A 12,482-nucleotide genomic window follows, 5' to 3' on the forward strand; every position below is an offset into this window, starting at 1 on the left:
TGAATAAAACCCCAGACCCTGTTCCTGAAACAGGACTGGTATGATTACCCCTGAAAGCTCCAGGTCTGAAACACACTTCAGAAAAGCCTAAGCCTTTACTGGATTTGCTGGGATGTGCGAGAGAAAAAAAATCTTCTCACAGGAAGGTCTTGCTCTGAATCCTATTCGGTACCCTTGAGACAATACTCTGAATTCATTGATTTTGGACAGAATCTGCCCAAATGTTTTGGAAGAATCTTAATCTGCCCCCTACCAGCTGAGCTGGAATGAAGGCTGCACCTTCATGCAGACTTGGGGCTGGCTTTGGTTTCTTAAACGGTTTGGATTTACTCCAACTTGAAGGTTTCCAATTGGAACCAGATTCTTTGGGGGAAGGATTAGTTTTCTGTTCCTTATTTTCTCGAAAGGAACGAAAATGGTTAGAAGCTTTAGATTTACCCTTAGGTCTTTTATCCTGAGGCAAAAAACTCCCTTCCCCCCAGTGACAGTTGAAATAATCGAATCCAACTGAGAACCAAATAAATTATTACCTTGGAAAGAAAGAGATAGTAATCTAGACTTAGATACCATGTCAGCATTCCAATATTTGAGCCACAACGCTCTTCTAGCTAAAATAGCTAAAGACATAGATTTAACATCAATTTTAAACATATCAAAAATCACATCACAGATAAAATGATTAGCATGTTGAAGCAAGCGAACAATGCTAGACAAATCAGGATCCATGTTGCGCTAAACTTTCCAACCAAAAAGTTGATGCAGCTGCAACATCAGCCATAGAAATGGCAGGCCTGAGAAGATAGCCAGAATATAAATAAGCTTTCCTTAGATAAAATTCAAGTTTCCCATCTAAAGGGTCTTTACAAGAAGTACTATCTTCCATAGGAAGAGTAGTACGTTTAGCAAGAGTATAAATAGCCCCATAAACTTTAGGGATCTTTTCCCAAAACTCCAATCTAACTGCTGACAAAGGATACAATTTTGTAAACCTTGAAGAAGGGATAAAAGAAGTACTAGGCCTATTCCATTCCTTAGAAATCATATCAGAAATAACATCAGGAACTGGAAAAACCTCTGGAGTAACCACAGGAGGTTTATAAACATAATTTAAACTTTTACTAGTTCTAGTATCAAGAGGACTAGTTTCCTCAATATCCAAAGTAATCAACAACTCTTTTAACAAGGAACGAATATACTCAATTTTAAATAGATAAGTAGATTTGTCAGTGTCAATATCTGAGGTAGGATCTTCTGAATTAGATAGATCCTCATCAGAGGAGGATAATTCAGTATGTTGTCGGTCATTTGAAATTTCATCAACCTTATGAAAAGTTTTAAAAGACCTTTTACGTTTATTAGAAGGCGGAATAGCAGACAAAGTCTTCTGAATTGAATCAGCAATAAAATCTTTTATATTCACAGGGATATTATGTACATTAGATGTTGAAGGAACAACACACATAGTACTAGAACTGATGGATACATTCTCTGCATGTAAAAGCTTATCATGACAACTATTACATACCACAGATGGAGATATAATCTCCACAAATTTACAAAAGCTACTTATCTTTGGTAGAACTGTTATCTTGCAGCAGGAATCCAACAGTGGTTTCTGAGACAGGATCAGATTGAGACATCTTGCAAATGTAAGAGAAAAAACAACATATAAAGCAAAGCCTCTTCCCTCTGACATAAAAAAAAGGGAAGAGGCATATAGGAAATGGGGTTTTAAATAATGAAATTTTTTGGCGCCAACAACATCCGGAAATGACACACTCGCATCATTGCAGACGCAACCTTGTGCAAGGAAACTAGGCGTCAACTAAGACGCCGGAAATGACGAATTTGCGTCACTGGACGTACCTTCACATAAAAAAAAATGCTTGCGCCATAAATGACGCAAATAAACATCAGCATTTTGCGACCTCGCGAGCCTAATTTTCCCCGCGAAAATTAAATGAGAAAACAGTCAATTTGAAAAAAAAAAAAGACTAAACCCCAGGTAAGAAAAATATTTTCCTGAATATGTTTTTTCCCAAATATGAAACTGATAGTCTGCAAAAGGAAATATACATAAACATGACTCATTGCAAATATAAGTACAATACATTTAGAGTATTAATACATAAAGTGCCAAACCATAGCTGAGAGTGTCTTAAGTAATGAAAACATACCTACCGAAAGACACCCATCCACATATAGCAGATAGCCAAACCAGTACTGAAACAGTTATCACTAGAGGTAATGGAATATGAGAGTATATCGTCGATCTGAAAAAGGGAGGTAGGAGATGAATCTCTACGACCGATAACAGAGAACCTATGAAAAGATTTTCCGTGAGGAATTCAATAGGTGATACTCCCTTCACATCCCTCTGACATTCACTGTACTCAGAGGAAATCGGGCTTCAAAATGCTAAAAAGCACATATCAACGTAGAAAATCAAGCACAAACTTACTTCACCACCTCCATAGGAGGCAAAGTTTGTAAAACTGAATTGTGGGTGTGGTGAGGGGTGTATTTATAGGCATTTTGAGGTTTGGGAAACTTTGCCCCTCCTGGTAGGATTGTATCTCTCATACATCACTAGTTCATGGACTCTTGCCAATTACATGAAAGAAATCTTATCATTAAATTGAAGCTAAGGTGAATATTTCAGGTGTCAGTACAATGCATACTACAGAGATTTTCTGAAACCAAAATTACTTTCATCCAAAATAGGACCAGGCAGAACTAAAGTGACAAAGCAATTTTAAGACCAGTATATCAAGCTATCATAATGGGATTAAACTCCTGAATCCACAATTTAAACCCAGCTAAAGCAGGAACATTCTACCCCAGTAAGCAAAACCAAGTTTAAAAAACTACTAAAGAGCTTGCACTTCCTTCTCAAAAAAAAAAAATGTAATCTTTAGTGTGGGTCAAACAGTACAGATTTTACAGACCTAAGAATTCAATGTTTGTCACAGCAAAACTGTGTGTTCATGAGGAGACAGTGGCACCACAGTGTGTACAATCTACAATACATATAGTGCAGGAAATCTTTAGGTAAAAAGATGCTTTGCCTATTCTGGAGTTGGTGACTTGCACAAGATCAACTACCAACCCCTTCTGGGTTAAAGTTGTGTGGAAGAGGATTTTTCAGTATGTATTTTTTACTTTTATAAATGAAAATGATGTATTTTTGTTTAAAAAATACTGTTAAATAAATACACACACAAAACAATTTACGGCCCCAAAATGTCTGGATCCTAACTAACAGCTCTTATATTTTAGAGAAATTGGTCAAGCCCTGCCATCTACGCTTCAGCCTCTTCTGGAGTGTTTTTCATTTGTAAATTTAATCTCCCTTCATAAAACAAGATTCTTTGTTACAAAGAGATACTTTCATCTGTGTCTGTATTTTAAACTTTTATTTAAAATATATGGAACTAAAGTACACATGATCCTCTGCAGAACAAACAGATGTCTGTCATAAAATGATATCCATATGAACAGTATACACTGGACAGTCATCTAAACTACTATAATGTGGTTATAAAAGGTAGAAATATTTAGTTGTTTGTATAAAAACCACAACGAGACCAGATTAAATTTTCTAATATTTAAATGGAACGATAAATAGCAACTAATTCTCTGTTTTTATTAAATTATTTTACAAATATTTAAAGCAAGTAAACAATAGAGTAAATCTTGGCTCAGCACAAAATCAGATCATATTGCAAGTAATATATGCAGTAATGTTAACATGTAAAAGGTGCAGTGCCACTTAGCAGCATGTGCAATGGAAGGGAGTTACAATAAAGGCAAAATGCAGTGTTTTACAGCTTCTGAGACGGATTATAGAGCAGTCATTTCAACACTAGAGGCCTGAAATGCATTGTGTTGTATAATCAAATATCTACAGTGCATTAAAGGCTTTGATGATATAGTAAAGCGTTAAATAACACACTGTAGCATTTCCAAACAAGCAGGAAAGCAAGGACTCTAAAATTACACAGTACAGATTTGTTTTCTTCTACAGCATGAACCGGGTACAAGGTCGTGTCCTAACCAGCCTGTGTTGCAGTGTACAATGATACATAAAGACAAAAGGCAGCTTGTGTGTATATATCCATCTCAAGAAACATTAAATATAAAACACATTGGTATGTATAAATATGTATTTAAATGGACACACATGTACACAATCATGGAGTGTTATATATAATATGAATGGTCAATTTAGTTCAACAGATGACCAATTTATACAAGTATGTATATAGGAATATATATATATATATACGAGTGTTGTGTGTGTGTGTGTGTGTGTAAAATGAAATCAGTGTGTGTGTATTTCTTACTCATATAGAACTGGAGGAAATTCCAAGCCCTGTGAGATATTTGTGTGTATATATATATATATATATATATATATATATATATATATATATATATATATATATATATATATATATATATATATAATGGCTAATGAATACTAGTATTTATGTATATACATAATATACATGTATAATATGAATGTGTACATGTGTGTATACACAACAAAATATATAAAATTCATCACAGTATATACATAGCAAGGGGACAGCACCTTTAAGAAATGAAAGTATAGATTTATTTATATATATATATGTATATATGTACATAGTCAATATGACTACATTTAAATACAATAAAAAGATTCCAATGAATAATTTATAAAATTGAGTATTGGAAGAAAATAAATGGATAGAACCTGGGTAACATTTTACTGACCCCTTAAATGACAGGGGTAATGAAAATCAAAAACAAAAAGATTAACACGTTGCAGGTTTTTTGGAGGGAATGCAAGAGATAATCTGTTACAGTCAGATTTGTACCATTAAATGATGCAGCCAAAAATAAATAAAAACACTTTTCAATGGAACAGAGACCCAAAGTTTTACAGCATAGTATGTTATTTATGTTATTGTTCTCCGATTTTAAAGGCCCATTTTTTTGACAAGTTATTGGAATTGTTTCAAGTTATGTATACTCTTCACTTTGCTCCTAATTCTACCAGAATGGTCTTACTCTGCTTGAAACGTGTATCAATTTTATGTCACTTTGCAAGGTCTTAAGAGCTGACAATTCTTTAAAAGATTTTACAATTTTCACAAATTATATTAAAGGAGCAAATTACAAACAAGGAATCTGTTAGAACACATACATCTACTTATTTTCTAGACGCTTAGCACTAGTATGAAAGAAAAATGTTAAATATCATGCTGATATGCTCTTTCCAAAATGTTAAAAAAAAATATTTTCTTATAAAATGTGTTAACCCCCACCTGAAAGCAACATCTATTGACAAATTCTACAGATTGTAACCTTTTCTGATCATATGAAATATTTAAATTATTTGCGTCATAACAATACAATGGTTTAATCCTGTTTTTGCCACGTCATGAGCCCTCTGTTAAAGGGAGCACTAAACCTGAGATTGTTACTTTAATAGATCATTTATAAAAAACCCTAACTTTTTTTTTAACAATGTATATTAGAGGAGAATGGTCTTTTATCCAAGCATTACTTAGAACATAAAAGTTCCCGCTACTGTACAGAAACTAAAAGTTTAACCTTTTTTCTTCAAATATGTAAACTTTAGAATTAAAAAAAATCTGCATATATTATATCTAGCATTTATTTTGTGTTCATCCCTTTAAGCACAAACTTTGCTGTATAAAGTTGCAAAAGCTTAATAACAAAAGGTATCCTTGCATCAAAGTTTAAAAAAAAAAAAAAAAGGCAATAAGCCGCTTGAAAATCCATTTGAGAATTGATTGAAACCAGTTAGGGTAAGGTGTACATAAGTTAGTGCACTGCTCTAAGCAATAACCCTGTAGAATTAAGTTGGATGGGGCAAATACATTTTCAGCATATTTAGATTACAGAATGTTTAGGGGTATTTTTACAGTAAACGTAGACAAAATAAAATAATGAATGTGTGTTACAATGTTATTTTAAGTAATCAACTTGCGGGGATTTCACACTTGTGAATTTATTGCGCTTTAAACACAGTGTTCCTCTATAGAACACAATAACTCCCCATAGAGTATAATTTTTGTTACTCTATGTATCTATATGTTACCAGTAATCTAAGTTTATGTAAACAAAGTGAATCTGCTTTTTACCATTTCCTGCCGGGGTTAAAGAGTCTACATCGGAACAACTGTTCCGATGTAAACAATTTGAAATCTTGCAATCGTGCACATGATCACGAGATTTCAATGATGGGATCGCGTCTGGGGGGGGGCATCCCTATGTTGCTAGGCATGCCCTCCAGACAGCGATCCCATCAGGGAAGAGCCAGTGGCTTCAGGAAAGCCACCCGCTTAGGAAGTTGTATTCCGTCCATCTGCGTTAAAGCCCAGAAAACTTCAACGTTGTTAAAAGTTTAATTTAAAAAATAAAATATAAGTTCTGATGGTTATCATAAAAGTTTGGATATCTCTATCTGTATTATACCCGTAAACTAAGCAATGAAAGTCATCCAGACCTATGATGTAATATAATGAGCAGTATTGTTGGGACAATAAGATCCATCTAAGGCTTTTTGATCTTTGTAAATGTATATATATATATATATATTTTTTTTAAACTTTAAGCAACAGATTTTACAGAAGAAACTCCTTACAATTGCTTGTTTGAAAAATAACATTCAAGGTCACTTAAAACAGTGGTCTCAAGTCATTTCTATAAAATACTGCATCATTTAACAGGACAATCTGGACTGGCAGTGAAGCATTAGTATTGCCTCTGCTATTTACTTCCTAATGCATTATAGTCTGACAGGAAGGAAATTTGACAAACCATTTTAACGTTTCAATACTATGATGTAAGAGGTTTAATAGCTGAAGTTAAAATTTTACGAAAAGGAGTTAAAAAGAAAAAATAACACTTTTCCCTTTTTTGGCTCTCTGTTGATCTCCCTCCTATTGCTGGGCGTTGCGTTTGTAAGCATTATTGTGTTGTGGTCTCTAAGTGAATACTTATTGGTCTGCTGTAAGAAGCATGGTACCTTAAATTTTTACAGTTTTTTTTAAAAGTTTAAATCAACAACCCTCCAATATTCGCAGTAAAAATAATTCTTTTAAAATTCTTTTATATTTTTATAAAGTCTTTGAACATTTGTTGCATTATTTCCAAAAGCCAAATATCATATTAACCTCAAACTATCTGGAATCCTTGTTCTGATTTTTAGAAGGGTGTTCCTTGTGAGTCTGGAGGTGAGCAGCATGTGCACTCTCAAGGTCAAAAGTTAAACTGCACTGGGCACACTCCAATGGTTCTCTTTGCTCTTGCTTAAGACCCACAGAAAGAAACTCTGATGAGGGCTTCTTGTCTGAGTTTGCATCTGATATTTGTATTTCCTCCTCTTCTTCTTCCTTTACCTTATGAACAATGAAGAGGTGCCTATTGAGTGATATCTGGGATGTGTAACACAAGCCACAGTGCACACACTGGCACGCTGAATTGTCCGTTTTGTGTCGAGGTATGTGCTCAAGAAATGCTGTGTTGCTGTCCGTAGTGAAGCCACACTTAGCACACTTGTATAGGGATTTCGGCTTCTTGCAGCTGGACCTTTTTGAATCCTCAGCATTCTCTATAGCCTCTCTAACCGTTCTCTTGGAGCCTGAGGTCTGGAAATAGGAAAGGCAGGTTTTATTATTTACATAAGGGATGAATAGAAAGAGGAAAATATAAACAAATGGACAAAATAAAAAAAAGCTAAATAGGATTTCCCAGGGCTTCTCATGTTTACAATACATGTCATGTATTACTAGGAAAGCAATAGAAAATTGATCCAAACTAAGTTCATACTCCAAGTCTATGTCTATGAAAGCACTAAACATGTTTAAATACTTTATACATGAAAACATAATTTATGCTTACCTGATAAATTTATTTCTCTTGTGATGTATCGAGTCCACGGATTCATCCTTACTTGTGGGATATTCTCCTCCCCTACAGGAATACAGGAAGTGGCAAAGAGATCACCCACAGCAGAGCTGCCTATATAGCTCCCCCCTTAGCTCCACCCCCCAGTCATTCGACCGAAGGCTAGGAAGAAAAAGGAGAAACCATAGGGTGCAGTGGTGACTGAAAGTTTAAAAATAAAAATATATATGCCTGTCTTAAAAAACAGGGCGGGCCGTGGACTCGATACATCACAAGAGAAATAAATTTATCAGGTAAGCATAAATTATGTTTTCTCTTGTAAGATGTATCGAGTCCACGGATTCATCCTTACTTGTGGGATACCAATACCAAAGCTTTAGGACACGGATGAAGGGAGGGACAAGACAGGGACCTTAAACAGAAGGCACCACTGCTTGTAGAACCTTTCTCCCAAAAATAGCCTCCGAAGAAGCAAAAGTATCGAATTTGTCAAATTTGGAAAAAGTATGAAACGAAGACCAAGTCGCCACCTTACAAATCTGTTCAACAGAAGCCCATGTGGAAGCCACAGCTCTAGTAGAATGAGCAGTAATCCTTTCAGGAGGCTGCCGTCCAGCAGTCTCATAGGCCAAACGGATGATGCTTTTCAGCCAAAAGGAAAGAGGTAGCCGTAGCCCTTTGACCTCTCCGTTTACCAGAATAAACAACAAACAAAAAAGATGTTTGACGGAAATCTTTAGTTGCTTGTAAGTAGAATTTTAAAGCACGAACCACATCAAGATTGTGTAACAGACGTTCCTTCTTAGATGAAGGATTAGGACACAAAGAAGGAACCACAATCTCTTGATTGATATTCTTATTAGAAACAACCTTAGAAAGAAACCCAGGTTTGGTACGTAAAACCACCTTATCTGCATGGAAAACAAGGTAAGGGGAATCACATTGTAAAGCAGATAGCTCAGAAACTCTTCGAGCCGAAGAGATAGCTACTAAAAACAAAACTTTCCAAGATAGAAGCTTAATATCTATGGAATGCATAGGTTCAAACGGAACCCCTTGAAGAACTTTAAGAACTAAGTTTAGGCTCCATGGCGGAGCAACAGGTTTAAATACAGGCTTGATTCTGACCAAAGACTGACTAAATGCTTTAACGTCTGGGACATCTGCCAGACGTTTGTGAAGTAGAATAGACAAAGCAGATATTTGACCTTTAAGAGAACTAGCAGATAATCCCTTCTCCAAACCTTCTTGGAGAAAAGACAATATTCTAGGAATCCTAATCTTACTCCACGAGTAACCTTTGGATTCACACCAATAAAGATATTTGCACCAAATCTTATGATAAATCTTCCTGGTGACAGGCTTTCTAGCCTGAATCAGGGTATCAATGACCGATTCAGAGAAACCACGCTTTGATAAAATCATGCGTTCAATCTCCAAGCAGTCAGACGCAGAGAAATTAGATTTGGATGCGTGAACGGGCCTTAAATTAGAAGGTCCCGCCTCATTGGCAGAGTCCACGGTGGAACCGAGGACATATCCACTAGGTCTGCATACCAAGTCCTGCGTGGCCACGCAGGAGCTATCAGAATTACCGAAGCTCTCTCCTACTTGATTCTGGCAACCAGACGTGGGAGGAGAGGAAACAGTGGCAATACATAAGTCAGATTGAAGGACCAAGGCACTGTTAGAGCATCTATCAGTACCGCCTTGGGATCCCGGGACCTGGACCCGTAACAAGGAAGTTTGGCATTCTGACGAGACGCCATCAGATCCAATTTTGGTGTGCCCCATAGCTGAATCAGCTGGGCGAATACCTCCGGATGGAGTTCCCACTCCCCCGGATGAAGAGTCTGATTACTTAGAAAATCCGCCTCCCAGTTCTCTACTCCTGGGATGTGGATTGCTGAGAGATGGCAAGAGTGATCCTCTGCCCACCGGATTATTTTGGTTACCTCCATCATCGCTAGAGAACTCCTTGTTCCTCTCTGATGATTGATATAAGCTACAGTCGTGATGTTGTCCGACTGAAACCTGATGAATTTGGCCGCAGCAAGCTGAGGCCACGCCTGCAGCGCATTGAAAATCGCTCTTAGTTCTAAAATGTTTATCGTCAAGAGAGCTTCCTGCCGAGACCATAAGCCCTGTGCTTTCAGGGAGTTCCAGACTGCACCCCAGCCTAGCAGGCTGGCATCTGTCGTTACAATGAGCCACTCTGGCCTGCGGAAGCACATTCCCTGAGAGAGGTGGTCCTGAGACAACCACCAGAGAAGAGAATCTCTGGTCTCCTGGTCCAGATGCAGTTGAGGAGATAAGTCTGCATAATCCCCATTCCACTGTTTGAGCATGCATAGTTGCAGTGGTCTGAGGTGTAGACGGGCAAAAGGAACTATGTCCATTGCCGCTACCATGAGTCTGATTACCCCATACACTGAGCCACTGATGGCCGAGGAATGGAATGAAGAGCTCGGCAAGTGGATAAGAGTTTTAACTTTCTGACCGCCGTCAGAAATATTTTCATTTCTACCGAGTCTATCAGAGTCCCTAGGAAAGAAACTCTTGTAAGAGGGAAGAGAGAACTCTTTTATGTTCACCTTCCACCCGTGAGATGTCAGAAAAGCCAACACGATGTCTGTGTGAGACTTGGCTAGCTGGAAAGTCGACGCCTGAATTAAGATGTCGTCTAGATAAGGCGCCACTGCTATGCCCCATGGTCGTAGAACTGCCAGAAGGGACCCTAGCATTTTTGTGAAAATTCTAGGAGCCGTGGCCAACCCGAAAGGAAGGGCCACAAACTGGTAATGCCCGTTTAGAAAGGCAAATCTGAGGAATTGATGATGATCTCTGTGAATAGGGATGTGTAGATACGCATCCTTTAAGTCCACGGTAGTCATATATTGACCCTCCTGGATCAGAGGTAGAATAGTCCGAATAGTCTCCATCTTGAATGATGGAACTTTGAGGAATTTGTTTAAAATTTTGAGATCCAAGATTGGTCTGAAAGTTCCCTCTTTCTTGGGAACCACAAACAGGTTTGAATAAAACCCTAGCCCCTGTTCCTCCTTTGGGACTGGGCGAATCACTCCCATGGTATGTAGGTCTTCTACACAACGTAAGAACGCCTCTCTCTTTGTCTGGTTTACAGACAATCGAGAAATGTGAAATCTCCCCCTTGGGAGCCCTTGAATTCCAGAAGATATCCCTGGGACACAATTTCTAAAGCCCAGGGATCCTGAACATCTCTCGCCCAAGCCTGAGCGAAGAGAGAGTCTGCCCCCTACTAGATCCGGTCCCAGATCGGGGGCTACCCCTTCATGCTGTCTTAGAGGCAGCTGCAGGCTTCTTGGCCTGTTTACCCTTGTTCCAAGCCTGGTTAGGTCTCCAGACTGACTTGGATTGGGCAAAATTCCCCTCTTGCTTTGTAGCAGAGGAAGCTGAAGCGGGACCACTCTTAAAGTTCCGAAAGGAACGAAAATTATTTTGTTTGGCCCTCATCCTTGATCTATCCTGAGGGAGGGCATGACCTTTCCCTCCAGTGATGTCTGAAATAATCTCCTTCAGTTCAGGCCCGAATAGGGTCTTACCTTTGAAAGGAATGTTCAAAAGTTTAGATTTAGATGACACATCAGCAGACCAGGACTTAAGCCATAACGCCCTGCGTGCTAAAATGGCAAAACCTGAATTCTTTGCCGCTAATTTAGCCAGTTGAAAAGCGGCATCTGTAATAAAAGAATTAGCCAACTTAAGTGCCTTAATTCTGTCCATAATTTCCTCTAATGGAGTCTCCATTTGAAGAGCCTCTTCTAGAGCCTCAAACCAGAAAGCAGCTGCAGTCGTTACAGGAACAATGCACGCAATAGGTTGGAGAGAAAAACCTTGATGAACAAAAATTTTCTTCAGGAGACCCTCTAATTTTTTATCCTTAGGATCTTTGAAAGCACAACTGTCCTCGATAGGTATAGTTGTACGCTTAGACAGAGTAGAAATAGCTCCCTCCACCTTAGGAACTGTCTGCCATGAATCCCTTATGGTATCAGATATGGTAAACATTTTCTTAAAAACGGGAGGGGGAGTGAACGGAATACCTGGTCTATCCCACTCCTTAGCAATAATATTCACAATCCTTAGGGACTGAAAAAACATCAGTGTAAACAGGAACCTCTAAGTATCTATCCATTTTACACAATTTCTCTGGGACCACTATAGGGTCACAATCATCTAGAGTTGCTAATACCTCCCTAAGCAATAAGCGGAGGTGTTCAAGCTTAAATTTAAAGGCCGTCATATCAGAATCTGTCTGAGGAAGCGTCTTTCCTGAATCAGAAATTTCTCCCTCAGATAACAAATCCCTCGCCCCTTCAGAGCATTGTGAGGGCATATCAGAAACGGCTACTAAAGCGTGAGACGGCTCAGCATTTTTCCTTAACCCAGAGCTGTCCCGCTTTCCTTGTAAACCAGGCAGATTGGATAAAACCTCATTTGCCTTTGCTACCTATACTGAAAGTGTCCATACTTAAGTATAGGCTATAGAAAAGCACGTAAAGGAAAAACATTTT

The 12,482-nt window shown here is 38.0% G+C and overlaps 1 protein-coding gene across 1 annotated transcript in view; it reads right to left on the reverse strand.

The window, feature by feature from the left end:
- Window positions 1-3,401: 3,401 nt before the first annotated feature.
- Window positions 3,402-12,482, reverse strand: part of ZNF592 (zinc finger protein 592) — a gene marked incomplete in the record, with an annotated part of 184,163 nt that continues 175,082 nt past the window's right edge. Inside the window, 1 exon segment of the mRNA XM_053717265.1 lies at window positions 3,402-7,667. Coding sequence (XP_053573240.1) covers window positions 7,200-7,667 — 468 coding nt within the window.

This window comes from Bombina bombina, chromosome 6, assembly GCF_027579735.1.
Source record: "Bombina bombina isolate aBomBom1 chromosome 6, aBomBom1.pri, whole genome shotgun sequence".
NCBI lineage: Eukaryota > Metazoa > Chordata > Amphibia > Anura > Bombinatoridae > Bombina > Bombina bombina.